This window comes from Lupinus angustifolius, chromosome LG16 (genome assembly GCF_001865875.1).
Source record: "Lupinus angustifolius cultivar Tanjil chromosome LG16, LupAngTanjil_v1.0, whole genome shotgun sequence".
Classification (NCBI taxonomy): Eukaryota; Viridiplantae; Streptophyta; class Magnoliopsida; order Fabales; family Fabaceae; genus Lupinus; species Lupinus angustifolius.
This window is the reverse complement of record NC_032024.1, coordinates 11,394,688-11,411,386: the sequence shown is the minus strand read 5'-3', so window position 1 is coordinate 11,411,386 and position 16,699 is coordinate 11,394,688. Positions and strand designations below refer to the sequence as shown.

The 16,699-nt window shown below is 35.1% G+C and overlaps 1 protein-coding gene and 1 long non-coding RNA gene across 2 annotated transcripts in view; one reads left to right on the top strand and one right to left on the bottom strand.

Annotated features, from left to right (window-relative positions):
* LOC109329632 overlaps positions 1-1,267 on the top strand; it is a 1,876-nt gene extending 609 nt beyond the window's left edge. Inside the window, exons 2-3 of the long non-coding RNA XR_002105566.1 lie at positions 1,064-1,135; positions 1,226-1,267. This is a non-coding gene — a long non-coding RNA (uncharacterized LOC109329632). The remainder of the gene's footprint in view (positions 1-1,063; positions 1,136-1,225) is intronic.
* LOC109330290 (microtubule-associated protein TORTIFOLIA1-like) lies at positions 1,714-13,973 on the bottom strand. Its single transcript, XM_019564434.1, has 6 exons — positions 13,001-13,973; positions 7,412-7,603; positions 6,403-6,505; positions 5,601-6,313; positions 4,664-5,524; positions 1,714-2,002 (listed from the first exon to the last, which is right to left on the bottom strand). The coding sequence occupies exons 1-6, from the start codon at positions 13,724-13,726 to the stop codon at positions 1,811-1,813; spliced, it is 2,787 nt and encodes a 928-aa protein (XP_019419979.1). The 5' UTR covers positions 13,727-13,973; the 3' UTR covers positions 1,714-1,810.

Sequence of the window (16,699 nt, the reverse complement as noted above, 5' to 3'; positions counted from 1 at the left end):
TTACTTTTTATATATTTTATATGTTAATAATAATTTAATACTAATTTTAGAAAATTCAAATTAAAAATTATCAATTTATTTTTCTTATGTGCTTGAACATGCAAATACACAAGTAAGATGTATATTCTTAATAATATGAATGTATGAGTAATATGTGCGTTTTAACTATGCGAATACATGGGTAACATATGTTTTCTTAGTAATGCGAATGTACGCGTAACATGTGTGTTTTTAGCTATGCGAATGCACGGGTCACATTATTTAATTACTATCATTATATTATTTAATTAAAAGATAACAATGGTATATATATTCATGAAAAATATATGTATTTTAATTAGTAATATAACAAATCAATTATTAGACTCTTTTTATTATTTTGATTAAATTTGTCAGAAAAAATATCTGTCATATCCTAACTTAGTGTGTTTTTAATTTATGAGTTATTTTCATACAATGATTATTATCTAAAACATGATCAAATAAATAACATTTAATTATACAATATTTGAATGCTAAAAATATATTCAAATATTTATACACAATTAACATTAATCTAAAATAAAACATAAGCATTTAAGAGATATGCTAAAAAATCCTTATGACTTTATATGATACTTATAAACGTAATCACAAAAAATATGATGCAAAAATAACTCCTTATATTTATAATTTTATATAGAGAATATAGAGGTGAGATATTATCCAATACAATTTGAATTTTATTTATTGAGTTATTTAAGAATCAAATATTTTCTGTAATCACACTTTCAACAAATAAATGCTTATACAAACGCATTTATAATTGTTAATATTCTACATATACACTCAAAAATCAATGTTAATATTGCACCTATATGAATGGGAAATATAATATTTCAATACATGATTTATTGATATTATAAAATATATGTATATTATATTTGCATTATGCATAAACAAAGAAGCGACCCGTGTAAGTGCATGGGTACACTGGTAGTTTATGCACTAAAAATTTATGCTTCATTGGTTGATTGAATTTTATAGTGATGAATAAATATATGTTTGTTTGAAGTAAAAATAGTTATGGGAAGTGCTTCATCTGTGCTAACTCAATATGACATAGAAGATGTGCAAGAACACTGCAATAGCTTATGTGGGTACCATTTATCTTTGTTTCAATCCTATGTTTTGTTTTGTCTTATGGGTAACATAAAGATCAGATTTTTTTGACAAACAAATTCAGTTTCCCAGCAGGAAATAGTGTCTTTGTACCAAAGGTTATGGATGAGTAATTATTTTGCTGTAGCTACGGCTTGCTGCACGACGGCCAAAGTACTTCTCATTTGTGAAAATTGGGGTTGTAGGTATTATTTTTCAGAATGAGGGAGGAAACATGGATGGGTTTTGGGTGGAGTGAGAGGGGGAGATAAATTATTATTTTAATTTTAATATTGATGTTAGTAAAATGTCCTTGTGTGTTGCTATCTCTCTAAAGTAAAAAGGATGTTTTTGTCCATTTTTATGGTACACAATGCTAACATTTTTCTAACAAAAAAAGGAGGTTCCACATATTAGAAAACTATATATATATATCATTCATTCTTTTTTTAAGTCCAATGGACTATAGGGGTGAGTGAAAGAAGCAATGAGAAAGAAAAAGATGAATCTTAGATGACTTTTAAGTTTCACCCATATATATCAAATGGTATGCTTGATACCAACCAATTAGAAAATTAGAACTATCAAGAATGTCACCCCAAATCAAAAGTTACAAATGCCAATCTCAAATTCTTCATGTGTTCTACAATAGATATTGTCTATATTACAACTATTTATCATGCTGTTGTAGATCAATTTCCCAGGCTGATGCCAACTGCAATAAAAGTTGATCTGGGCGTACACCTTCCCACTCCTCAGCTATATCTGTTGAAGCTTCATGTAAATTCAGCAAGAGGCCTTTCTTGGCTTCCATGGGAATCCCAAAGGTATCAGGGCCATTTTCCAATATTAGCTCCACCAGCTGAACATTTATGACCATGAATTCAATATTATAAGCCTCAGATAGTAGGACAAAGAATTAAAGTGAGCAGAAAAGAAAAGCAAAGCAGAGTCATATACAACCGAAATACCCATCAATCACTAAGCAAATTATTTTTCAAGGTCTATGCAGAATTACAAATCCAAGAAATGAATTTGTTGTATATATTACACAATAGAAATACACAGATTAAATAGCCAAAACAAAAGAAAAGCAATACTTAAAATGTATACAGAAGAAAGTTAAATTACAATTCATGATGCTTACTGCTGAGTTATGCCAAATAGAATCCAATAAAACTGATAAAGATCTCTACTAATAAGGAGAAATTTATGGCAGTTTTCTAGCTTCATTTTTTGGCACAAACTTCCATAATATCCCTTAACTCATTTGTTGGGGATGCTTGAAATATATTATTGTAAGATGTCCTACATTGCCTAATATTTGAATGGAGGAGAGAAATCAATGCTATATATTGGGCTCAAGTTCGTTGTTATAACTTGAACAAATTAGATGCATCAATTAGAAGTACCATATGGGAAACTGCATTACAAATTTGGAGAGTTGGGCTCTCGATAATATCATTAAGGATACTCCACAAGGCCTTACATTTCATGTGGTTCCATTCCCATGCCATATAAACATTATTTCCGGTGGGTTTTAGCAACACAGCATGGTAGTAGGTATGGCAGTGGGAGGTTGAGATGAACTTATGGTTATGCAACTCCAAAATGAAGGAAGGGAAAGTTAGAAGAATCTCCGTCTGAGATGAGAATAAGTGGCAGAAGGGAAGGGAAGGAAAGGAAAAGAAGGAAGGGAAGCAAAACATTTCTAAAGGTGCAAAACGTGTAAAGAGAGAAAGCAAACAAAAATATGCAAAAGTAAGAGAATGAGAAGTGTGGTTGAGCTGCTCTTCAGTTTAAAAAAGACAAGGGAAGGTGAGGGTTGTAGTTGGCTTGTGCTTCTATTTACATGTTTTATAAAAGGGAAGGGAAGGTGACTCAGTGAAGGTTAAATTACTAAAAACCCATGCCATATATTAAAAAATAAGGGCAAAAGTGACTTCTCACTCGTAAAATTAGGGTTTTTCTACAACAGGCAACTTGGAGCAAGTTCTGACCCATGATTTGGGGAAGCAAACTGCCACTATTCAACCTGCTACATGCATGACGGTCGTCCGCACCGTTATCCGCCATTTCGTCGTGTTGAGGGGTTAGTGACTTCCGCTACACCCTATCCCATCGCTATTACGTGTGATTTACTACTTAGATGAAAGGAGTAATCCAAATAGTATTTAAATCATTCCGGAGATAGTGATACAAGAGATGTGAGACTTCTCACATACTCCTCCATATAAGCCTACCAAACCAGACGTTGAATTACCTTTGACCCAATAAGAAAGGGCATCTTTTAGTTGCATTTTGTGCTTTGTCCTCCCAAGCCTGACTTTCACTTGTTTATTTGCTTTGAAGTTTTTATTCTAGTTTATTGGTATTTAAATTGCTAATATATTTATGTGAAATACATTTGTGCTGATTTTAATTATTGATCATGAACCTTACGATTCATAATTGGATTCAATTACAATTCGGAAAATAAGTCTTCCAATTCACTATACAAATCTCGACTTGATAACCTTGTTCTAAGTACATATAAAATAAGGTACTATTTCTGCACAGTCCCTCAAGTTGGAGCCTGTGTATCATACTACCATGCTTGTCACAAATGTAGATAATCTGAGGACCCCTGTGAAACAGCTAGCACATTTGATAGTTTATCAATTGAAGTGGCAAAGCCACAAAGCTAATGAGAGAAAAGGAGATAGTATTTTCTTGGCTGAAGTGTAAGTCCTCAAACTGCTGTGTGCTGAATTGGGTCTGATATGCAAGGCTGCTTGATTTCACTCTCATATAGGGATATGTGGATCTTAGATAAAGAACCCACTTTGTGAATGACAGTGTACACTTCTAGTGACCCTATGGCTGAAAAACATTTAGAAACAAGCTGAAAAACTGTACACACAAAAACAGTCAGATATTGTCAACCCTCTCCAAGCTGAATAGTCTGCCAGTTTTTCCAGCTAAATAGTGGTTTGTTCAGTTTGATAGAATTTCTGATTTTTGACCCCTAACTGAACCACAGACACTGGCAATTCATGGTCCAACTAGTTGAAGTGGATGGTCCAGTACAGTTTTTAAAGCACTTGATCTGATCATGTTATTGGACAAAGTATCTAGCTGATAATTAAAAGGAAGAAACTGCTTGTATGCAAGCAAGCAGTCCCACTAAACTTGACTTAGAAAAGAACAGAAGTACATGCCACATACTTAAAATCCTCAGCAGATATGATCTTCAAGTGCATCAAATATCATATCTTGAGACGCAGAAAACTCTAGCTACTAAATAATTACACGCTGAAGTCATCGAACTCCTTCGAAAATATTAGATCATTTTTCTTCATGAAGATCTACTCCAGCAGTTCCAAAATACACTACTTGACTGATAAACTAACAAGAGAAATGACAATATCTATCCTTTATATTTGGGATGCCGTAAGTGTCACTTTGAGAGAAAATTGACATGACAACAGATCCTGTATATTCTGGATTAAAGAAAGGCATTTAAACAAAAGAAAAGGCATACCTGTTGAATCCAAGACAAACATATGTCATACAGGTTCTGCTCCAGTAAGAATTGTCCAATGGCATGCAAGATCTCACATATGATCTCACTTGAAAGTTGGTCAATTACAGGGCCTGTTCTATCCATTAATTTTACAAGCAATAGATCATCTGCAGAGGACAAAACTTCTGCAAAGGCTGAATCTATATCACCCACTTGAAGGGCATGCATTGCATTACTCCAAGAAGTCCAAATGGCATCCCTCTCTTCTCCAACATTATCATCAGCCAGAGCTTCTGCAGTCATTTCAGGCATTGGTACTCTTGTTGCTCGAGATGTTCCATTGTCCTCCCCAGCAACCCGAATTGCTTCCAAGGTAGCTTCATCCTTAGAAGCTTGCCAAACACTTCTTGCAGAAGGCCCCTCACCAAACCGGATGGGCATTGCTGCTTTATCCCAAGCTCTCCTACTGACCCCTTGATCACTCTCATGCATTGATTTTGGTGATGAAGCCCTCTTTGGGAAAATCTGGCCATTTCTAGAGGTGCTGTACCCAGAAAAATCCCATGCCTCAGACAAATCAGATCTCCAAGGTGGCCCTCTTCCTCTCGTTCCCAAAGCATTTCCATCAGATTGGGCAAATCTTTCACCAAACGGGATACACCCGTCACCACCTCTTCCATACTTGGCACTGGAGTAGTCATTAAAACCATTATACTTTCCAGAAGGCCTACTAGAAGATCCCTCAAACCCTGTAAAGTTACTACCTCTATGACCTGATGATAAAGATAAATCTCGTGCCATGTCTTCAACAATTCTCTCAAGACCTCGTACTCTGTTCTCTAGAGTCATCATGCTATCATGAGATCCACCCATGAAATCCTGCAAATTTGTTAAAACATTTATCACTGCAAAGAACAAATACCCAAGCTAATTTTTTAAGCCATGCTAACCATACCTGCAGCATGTTCATCAGGTGAACCTGTTGTCTTTCAAGCAGCATTAACGGTCTCTGGATAGCCAACCAGTTTCCTTTGTTGTTGGAGAAGGATAGTTCTGATTGACCATCAGTTTTAGAGAAACCTGTGACATTAGCAGAACCCTCCCTCTGATCATTTTCATTCCTATCATGAGTAACATATGCTTTTGTCCTCAGTTCTTTTGCATTCACTCTCTTTTCAGAGAATCTCTCATGGGTAAAATCATCAAAGCTAAGTTGTTTGGAATTTCTGTCATTGGCTCTATCTAAGATAGGATATTTATTGTTGGAAGATCCATGAAATTCATCACGAGGGATGTTTCCAACAGAACTTACTCTTTCTTTTGAATCTTTAGCACTTGTCTCGGATTCTTCCTTATTGTTTAAGCTTGAAGAATTGAGACATCTACGAGGAACAACTACTTCCACTGGTAAATCATCGGAACCCCTTCTTTGGAGTTTCTGGAAAAATTCTGGGTTTAGTTCTTTGTCAGTTAAGACAGGTGCTTTCTTTTTTAATATTACAACTGCCTTCTCTGAGATGCCAGCTGCTTTGGCCTTGGCAGTGGAATCCATGTTTGAAGAAGCAGATGGTGAAACCTTCATTGATGCATCAGTTTTTTTCTCACAAAGAATTACTTTATTGGGGTCATTGGTTTCTGACAAAGTAGCAGGTTCAGGACTCTCACCACCTAAACCATAACAATTATGACTAAAAAACCAGGGCAATTGACAATGTGATTGGCGAATGTATTATGACAGACAATTCAAATATGCCTACCATGAGAGGAAGGCTTTGAATCATCAGGAGACCCATCTCCTTTCCCAGCAATCTTTTTCCACAATTGCAATGCCTCATTCATGCTATCTCTCACAGGTTTTATCTGTAAACAATTAATATCAGTATATAGTAGATATTAAACATCAATAAATTATAGATATTTTTTAACTAGACAAGTCAAGAGATGCATCAGTTCTCATGGAATGAAGCTTCAACAAATTACAAGGAGACCTGATGTAGAAGGGCCATAGCGGGGAAATGGGCCGAGCAGAACAGGTAAACGGACTAAAATTGTATGCCTTGCCTGCAAAAAAATGCTGGCTATGCAGGCAGGCTTGTTGGCATTTCCCGCTTTATTATCACTATTACAAAGCTACCACCTTTGGACAGATAAACCCTAAGCCCCTATACAAGGAGAACTTTGAAGTATATATGATACTACAGTAACTAACACCTGCTAGACCACCCACAAGAATTGTACTATCAAGTTTCTATGGGCAAAATAGAATTCTTTCAGTGTGTTGTTTAAAAAATTAGAAGATTCTACATATGATTAGGATTAAACATATGATTGTCAAATCATATCATGTATTTACCTTTCTGATTTTATTTCCCCAAAAATTAAGGAATTCATGTATAAACTTTTCTACTATAAACAGAGAAGGCTGAATGCATACAATTCACTCAAGCAATTCAGATAAACATTTTGTCCCAAGTCTGTGGTCATTAAATGAGATACACACTAGCATGCCAGCAATAAAGTCAAAAAAAAAACTTGTTTTATTTGGCTAAGTCCTCTATTATTTTCAGGCTCATGTACTTATTTTACTTATTCCTTTCTAGCAATGGAACATTTTTATTCTAAAAAAATTGAAAGAAGTGGTACGACCCTGGACCTTCAAAATTAGAGAGACATTAAGGAACTGATAAATCAAAAGAGAAATAAAAATGGAATGGCAAGAAGCATATTCCACAACTTATGATAAAGAAACCCGGATGCAAAAGCTACCTTGTCAAAACGGCAAGACTCAAGTACTGACAGTGTGGATGCCGTTCTATCAGTAATCAAACTGCTTGAATGTAAAGCCAAGGAACTTAATGCTTCAGCTGCTGCTTTACGTGTTGCCCAATCACTGCTTGTAAGGCAATCATGTATGCTAGCTAGCAAATGTTCCAAGCTTTGTGGTGCAATTGCTCCAACCTGCAATTAATTCTGAGTTACCTTTTGGGAATCATTATACTAATTCTTTTCTACAGATATTCAGTAGAATAAAAGGATGGTCTATGTCATTTCATGTGTAATGTAGACAAGAACTGAACTAACCTTGTCCTGCTAAATTGACCAAATAGAACAAGAGAATGAAAGGACATGGATCTCTCTAGTCTCTACCACCACTTAAGGAAAAATACAATCTAAATATTACATTGTAATGTCAAATAATCACTATTCCATGCAATCAACATAATTAAGCATTGTAGTTGGCAAAAAAATTCCCAACATCATTTTCATTATATATATGGTCACATCCCACATTAAATTGAACTTTCCAAATGTATGTATTATACATGTCAAAAGAGCAAGGGTCATTGCATCGCCAAGGTACAATGTCAAATAAGCAAACCGCCTTGATATAGTAAAAAATAAGCCAGGGTTTTCATACTTGTGTAAAGAAGTGTGGGTAAAGAAGCTAGTTCACCAATCAAGGATACGAATCAGAATATTGAATACAAACATTCTTATCGGGAAATCAATAGAAATAGTTGACACAATGATTAGGAGGAAGATTAATTTTATGTGTCTTCAAGAAACTGAGTGGGTTGAGGAAAAGGCCAGGGAATTAGACACTTCATGTTTTAAGCTATGGTACACCAATAAGACAAGATCGAGAAATGGAATGGGTATAATTGTAGATAAGGAATGGAAGAAGGATATGGTGGATGTAAAAATGAATAGAAGATAGAATCATATCCCTAAAGTTTGTAACAAATGAAGACACCTTTAGGATAAAAGATTTTCCTTCGAGGCAATCTTAATGGGCACATGGGGAGGACACTAGAATATTTGAAGGTGTTCATGGTGGATATGACATAGGTGAATTAAATATGGAAGGTAGGACTATTCTATACTTCTCATCAACTTTTGATTTTACAATAGCCAATACGTGTTTTACGAAGCGGGAGGAGCATCATATCACATATAAAATTGGGGTCGCACATTCTCAAATCGATTTCTTTCTTATAAGGAAATCAGATAGAAAGTTTCGCTTGTACTGCAAAATCATACCTGGAGAGAGCTTGACAAACCAAGAGAGTTTTGGTTATGAATGCAAGGATTAAGAGTTGAGTCTAGAGAAAATGACAATATAGAGTCTTAGAGGATTAAATGGTGGAAATTTAAGGGAAAGGAGTGTAGGAGCTTCAATCAAGGGTTTTGGAGAAAGAGTTTTGGGTGGTTCAAGGAAGGGTTAAGGATATGTCGGAGAAGATGGCCAATGAAATTAGGAAGATAGCAAAGGAGATATTAGGCGAAGCTAGAGGCTTTGCACCAAAGGGTAAAGAATGATGGTGGTGAGACAAAAGTGTCCAAAGTGAAGTTAAGGTGAAAGGAAAATGTTATAAATCATGGTCATTATGTAAAAATTCTGAAAGTTGGAAAAAATAAAAGATAGCTAAGAAAAAGAGCAAGAAAGCGGTAAGTGAAAAAAAATATAAAGTATATGATGGGTTATACAAATCTCTAAGTATCAAGAGAGTGTAAAGAAATGTCTATATACTTGCAAAGATTGAGAAAGAAATACAAGAGACTTGGACCGAGTGAAATACATTAAAGACGAAGATGGAAAAGTCTTGGTATAGAACAAAGATATAAAGGAAAGATGAAAGAATTATTTTCAAGGACTTTTCAATGAGGGACATGATTCCTCACATTCTTATAGACTACACACGAAAGATGAGAATTATAATTATGCTATCATAGCTTTCGGAAGTTAGAAGTGAAAGAAACTTTAAAAATGATGGAGAATGACAAAGAGGTTGGACCGCATAATATATCTTTTGAGGTCTGGAATGTTCTATGGGAACATGGAATTAGAAGGCTCGCAAAGTTGTTTAATGAGATTATGAGGTTTAAGAAGATGTCAGACGAGTAAAAAAGAAACATCTTAATCTGTATTTATAAGAACAATGCAACATACATAATTGTACAAACTATAGGGGAATTAAGTTCATGAGTCATAGTATGAAGTAATAGGAAATGATAATTGTGAAGAGGTTGAGACAAGAGATGAATATTACTGAAAATCAATTTGATTTTGTGTTCGGGAGGTGACCATAGAGGTTAACTCTTGCTACGACAGTTGATGGAAATATATTGAAGGAACCAAAGGATGCACACAAGGTCTTTATTGATTTGAATAAGAGGTATGATAAGATGCCTAGAGAGGTTTTGTGGAAAGCTCTACAGAAGAACGGTATTCGAATTGCCTATATTTGAGCAATCAATGATATGTATGATGCAAAGACCAATGTGAGAACACAAGATGGAGTCAAGACTAGCATGAGAACATAAGATGGGGTCTCAGAAGACTTTCCTACTTCAGTAAGACTATATGAAGGATCATTTTTGAGCCTCTACTTGTTCATGTTGGTCTTGAATGTGTTCACTCAGCACATCTAGGAAAGATGAAAGAATTATTTTCAAGGACTTTTCAATGAGGGACATGATTCCTCACTTTCTTATAGACTACACACGAAAGATGAGAATTATAATTATGCTATCATAGCTTGCTTTCGGAAGTTAGAAGTGAAAAAAACTTTAAAAATGATGGAGAATGGTAAAGAGGTTGGACCGCATAATATATCTTTTGAGGTCTGGAATGTTCTATAGGAACATGGAATTAGAAGGCTCGCAAAGTTGTTGAATGAGATTATGAGGTTTAAGATGTCAGACGAGTAAAAAAGAAACATCTTAATCTGTATTTATAAGAACAATGCAACATACATAATTGTACAAACTATAGGGGAATTAAGTTCATGAGTCATAGTATGAAGTAGTAGGAAATGATAATTGTGAAGAGGTTGAGACAAGAGATGAATATTACTGAAAATCAATTTGATTTTGTGTTCGGGAGGTGACCATAGAGGTTAACTCTTGCTACGACAGTTGATGGAAATATATTGAAGGAACCAAAGGATGCACACAAGGTCTTTATTGATTTGAATAAGAGGTATGATAAGATGCCTAGAGAGGTTTTGTGGAAAGCTCTACAAAAGAACGGTATTCGAATTGCCTATATTTGAGCAAGCAATGATATGTATGATGCAAAGACCAATGTGAGAACACAAGATGGAGTCAAGACTAGCATGAGAACATAAGATGGGGTCTCAGAAGACTTTCCTACTTCAATAAGACTATATGAAGGATCATTTTTGAGCCCCTACTTGTTCATGTTGGTCTTGAATGTGCTCACTCAGCACATCTAGGAAAGATGAAAGAATTATTTTCAAGGACTTTTCAATGAGGGACATGATTCCTCACTTTCTTATAGACTACACACGAAAGATGAGAATTATAATTATGCTATCATAGCTTGCTTTCGGAAGTTAGAAGTGAAAAAAACTTTAAAAATGATGGAGAATGGTAAAGAGGTTGGACCGCATAATATATCTTTTGAGGTCTGGAATGTTCTATAGGAACATGGAATTAGAAGGCTCGCAAAGTTGTTGAATGAGATTATGAGGTTTAAGATGTCAGACGAGTAAAAAAGAAACATCTTAATCTGTATTTATAAGAACAATGCAACATACATAATTGTACAAACTATAGGGGAATTAAGTTCATGAGTCATAGTATGAAGTAGTAGGAAATGATAATTGTGAAGAGGTTGAGACAAGAGATGAATATTACTGAAAATCAATTTGATTTTGTGTTCGGGAGGTGACCATAGAGGTTAACTCTTGCTACGACGGTTGATGGAAAGATATTGAAGGAACCAAAGGATGCACACAAGGTCTTTATTGATTTGAATAAGAGGTATGATAAGATGCCTAGAGAGGTTTTGTGGAAAGCTCTACAGAAGAACTGTATTCGAATTGCCTATATTTGAGCAATCAATGATATGTATGATGAAAAGACCAATGTGAGAACACAATATGGAGTCAAGACTAGCATGAGAACATAAGATGGGGTCTCAGAAGATTTTTCTACTTCAATAAGACTACATGAATGATCATTTTTGAGCCCCTACTTGTTCATATTGGTCTTGAATGTGTTCACTCAGCACATCTAGGAACCAATGCAACAATGCATGCTTTTTGTGGATAATATTGTCTTAGTGGAAAACTCGATATGAGAATTAAATTAGAAGTTAGAAATGTGGAGACAAACTTTACAAGTACATGGATTTCGTATAAGTCAAAGTAAGACAGAGTATATGGAGGATAAGCTTAGCCAGAAGCAAGCAAACCCTACTATAGAGGCAAATATTGGGGATCATATCATATCACAAGTCACTAGATTTAGGAGTCTTGGGTAAATCATACAAGACGGTGGAGAAAATGACAAATATGTGAACCATAGGATTCAAGTGGTTAGATAAAATGGCAGAGTGCTTTACGTATCATATGTGATAAAAATGTACTACTCAAATTTAAGAGAAAATTTTACCGTACGGCTCTAACATATGCAATGTTATATGGGACTGAATGTTGGGCAATAAAATATCAACAATATAATAGACTACATGTAGCAGAGATGAGAATCTTGCATTGGATGAGTGAACACACTAGACAAGATAAGATTAGAAATGAATTGATTAATAAGAAAAGTAGATCCAATGGAAGCTAATCCAATTCCTAAAGGAAGAGGGAGATAAAGAAAAAAACCACAGGCGAGATGATTAAGAAAGAGTTACATATTAATGCTATATCAATAAATATGATTTATGATAGAACATTGTAGCGTTGTTCATGTAGCCGACTCTAAGAAATGCTTGATTGCTGTATTAAGACTAATAACCAACTACAATAAACAAATGCTACACTTTCTGTCATATATCCAAAAACTACCTTTCCTCTTAAGCTGAATTTCAGCTCTAATATTTGGTAAAAAATATAATATCTATTTAAAAGATTAATACACAGTCAGTATATTAAATTTATTTATATTACTTTTATTTAAGAGTCAATAATAATTAAAAATGAATTATAGATAATATAATAACTATATAAAAAAAATCTTTTTCTCCTTCCTAAATATGTCAAAATAGGAAGTATGTTTGGTGTACTCTATATTCATACCAGAAAATAAGATTAAAAAATATAATATTTTAGTTCGACTGAAAAAGGTAGAACTGGATAATATAAAACATCATATTTAATCTTATGAATAAACTACCAAATCTCCAAACTGGATGACCAAAATGCAAAGTTTATTATATAAAAATAACTTTAAAAAAAACATAAATCAACACTGGCTTACCTTCAGATAAATCAGCAACGTCATTTCATAACATCAACACAAACAATTGTCTCACCTAAAACTAACAATTCAACATTTTGCATCATCAACAGGCCGGAGGTGCCACAATACAATACTAACCTGAGACAAGCTAGCAACCACAGGCAATATAGCAGCCTTAGCCAAGAAATTAGGGTTATTTATTAACTTGCAGATCCTCGGGCACATCTTCTGGAACCCCGAAACCGGCGTGTCCACCGCACTCTCCACCATCTTGGCCATGCAGATCGCCGCACCAGCCTGCACGCTTTTATTCTGCTCCCCCGTTGCCTCAAACAGAGGCTTCACAAACAACGCCACCATCGAACCATTCCCTCCATTATCCCCACCACAACTATCACCTCTCAAATACTGCGCCGCGAGAGCCCCAACGGCATCGCGGCAAGCATCCCTGACGCCGGAATCGGAATCCTTGAGCCTGCGAATAACATAGGCCATGATTTTGGTGAGGTGGGTTGAGACTGAGTCGGCGTGGGATGAGCAGACGACGGTGAGGAGACGGATGGACTCTTTCTTGACAGCGGGCTTGGGGTCGGCAGATGCTTCGTAGAGGGAGTTGAGGATCATTGGGATGGCGTCAGGAGAGAGTGAGTTAATGGTCTTTTCGAGGTCTTCGACTGCGATCTGGTGAGTGTCCCTGTCCGATAGCTTGGAGAGAGAGGTACGGATTCGTTGCATGAGTTCCACCATTGCCAGGTGTGAAGAGAGGGAAGATCTTGGTTGTTGTTGTTGCTTCTGTGGGTTTTGTGTTTGGTTATGGTTATGGGATTTTGTTGATTTTGAGTTTTTGTTAGATTGGGGACTCATTGTTGTGTTAGTGAAAATGGAGAGAGATGAGTTTGTGATTGTGAGAGTGGAAAAAGGTAAATGAATGGTTGGAGTGCAATGAGGGATGGTTGATTACTGGTTATGGATGCATAGTGCGGTGAAAGGAAAGTTTGAACTGACTCAACCGAAGGAAATGCTAGATCTGCGTGTGAAGAAGGGTGAGGGGGAAAAACGTGCAAGTTTTTCAAAATTAAGAAGATTAAGACGTGGTCTCAATGAAGTCCCTCATATAATAATAAAATATTTGAAATATAATTCTAGTGTCTTGATTTTTGACTATACGATTTTCTTAGAGTCGTCATTACATTTTATTGTTAAAATGTAAAAAAATCTTTTAAACTTAATTACATCGGGCTTTGGATATTTGATATTCATGTTCGGGAGTCGGTTACAAAGTAATGAATGTATTATATTATTTTCTTATATTTTTAAATTTATTTGGTTATTTAATTATTTATTAAAAGGAATATATTTATTTATTTTTATTTTTGTACTTGACAAGATGAACTTTGGTCCTACGTATCCCTCTTTTAGCTAGTTCTTTAGTAAAAAACGTTTGTTGAGTGAGTATTTTAATTAAGGACAAAAACGGCATAGTGTGGCTGTCCAAATGATGAGTTGAGAGGAAAGAGACCCACAAGGCGACCGTTCCTCCATCCTTTATGTAATTGACAAATTTTATTAATGAAAATATTTATTTTTTGTGTTTTGATGAAAAATGTTTTAATTGGTTGTTAATAAATGAAAATGATATTTTTTATTGATTTTGGGAATTAATTGAGTGAAAGGAAACAGTGTAGCGCGACCTTTCGAAGATGAGTTGATAAGAAAGAAGCCTACAAGGCGACCGTCTCTTCATCTTTGATTAATTCCTAAAATCATTTCATAAGCATTTATAATTAATATTCTTAAGTATAAGTATTTAAAAAAATAAGTTTATTTTATAAATGATAATTTTAATTACAGTAAAAAGTTATGGTTATTTAGTTAGTTGGCAAAAAAATTTATTTGAGTTTCAAAAGAGAATTTGTTAATTCGTTGTTAATTAAAATGAATCTTATTTTTTAGTCACTTGTTATTAATTAATATTTGTCCATAAAAAAAATTATTATGTATTTTCATTTCTGTGATTAGACATCTCAAAAAAAGATTACAATATAATTGTATTTTTTATTTATTAAGTGATAACGATTTAGTAGTGCAACAATACTATAAATTAATACAAAGAGAAAAAGAATATATAAAAAATGCACCAAAAACCTAGTAGAGATATTGTGTTCCACGGAGTAGCATGGGCTTGCCACATGTCACATCTTGACTGGCTGGAGGATGACAAAGTTGACTAGGGGACACATTTCACATCTTGACTAGCCGGAGGATGGCAGAGTTGATTGGGGGCACGTGTCAGACTCAGAATGGTTGGACTGTGGGGGTTGCATAGTTAGATCGTGCATCAGGCCGCATGTGATATGTTGCTCCTCTATAGGGTAGCGAACCAGTGTAACCGGATGTAGTAAAACTATGACATTATTCGTTGCGTGATTGGCCAGCCAAAAGTCAGTGGTAAGGTATGCAGATCCAACTACTCAGGATTAGCCAGCGAGTGACATTACCAGATGATGGTACTCATGTCCGCACTGGATCCTTTCCTTAGCTTTCACCCATCTCTTACTTTTTTCACTTTTTTGGCAGTGTACTCAGCATTTACAATGTATCCTTTTTGGAATTGCTTTCTTGGATCCTTTTTAGTGACCTAGGCTATGCTATTTATAGGAAAATACTACTAAACTAAATCCTAAGATTAAGTTAACCACTTCATCTTTAATTTCAAATTCAACACACCTTTAGGAGTTTAATCTTATCTAACAAATTTGACCACTTGACTTTATTTTTATTTTTCTGAAAATAAAATGGAAGGTTCTGTTAGGTATCAGTGACAGAATATACCTACAAGGGGGGTTGAATAGGTGTCGCGGTTTCCACTTACCGCTATTTGCACCAATGTCATGTTCTGGAAATTTTCCTAGTTAATCGATTAATGATATGACTTAATCGATTAAGTCGCACAGAATTAGCAATTGCTGACTAGCTCAATTACACAACCAATTACAAATTACACAGAATTGATATAGCAGATATATTTGAACACAAGTAATATTTATTTGGCAGTAATGCTATAGTCAAAATATCAGCTTCAATAGGCAATTAAAAGATACTGAAAACAATAAAGAGATAAGGGAAAGAAACAGCATGCAACAAGGTTTTTATACTGGTTCGTTTTGCGGTCCACTGCAAAACTAGATCCAGTTCTCCCCTCTGATCCGGGAGATTTTTCTTCACTAAAATTGAAACCAATGTACCTTACAAACACACTTTCAATTACAAGACCTTGAACGCTCCCTTCTTGAGTTCCCAGAACCGATACCTTGGTTTGACCTTACTCAATCGCCTAGGAAAACCTTTCCTACGATCCATCCCCAACCAAGAGTATGCTCTAAACTCAAGACCTCCAAGTCTTGGTGAAGACGCTCTGATCTCTTTGGTGGTACGACACCAAGATACGACTTCCCTTGTTACACAAACAACAACAAAAACAGAGTAATGTGAAGCACTAAAATAGCTCAAATATTACAAGAAAGAACAAGCTATAAACCCTATACAGATCTCACAATTTCTATGAATATGTATAAGATGAAAATCATGAAGAACATGTAATTTCTATCCTAGAAAGCTCTAAACAGTAATGAAAGAATCGTACGAGAATAAGATAGGATGATGAACACATTTGATAATATGCAATGGATGACATGTTAATCCCTAAGCATAATACTATCTCACTCTAATCTCGCATGCAATTCCCTCTACCTATATGACATACATTGAACATCAAAATACGCAACCTAGCAATTCTAATATGAATGTATCAAATCGTATGATCGTATATGAAATCTG

What these genes read in the sequence shown, in the direction of transcription:
- LOC109330290 (XM_019564434.1), bottom strand. Translation starts at nt 13,726, where the DNA reads ATGAGTCCCCAATCTAACAAAAACTCAAAATCAACAAAATCCCATAAC. An exon ending in TTCAAAGCCTTCCTCTCATG is followed by an intron (nt 6,314 to 6,402) that starts GTAGGCATATTT and finishes GTTATGGTTTAG; the next exon opens with GTGGTGAGAGTCCTGAACCT. An exon ending in GTTTGTCTTGGATTCAACAG is followed by an intron (nt 2,003 to 4,663) that starts GTATGCCTTTTC and finishes ATAAATGTTCAG; the next exon opens with CTGGTGGAGCTAATATTGGA.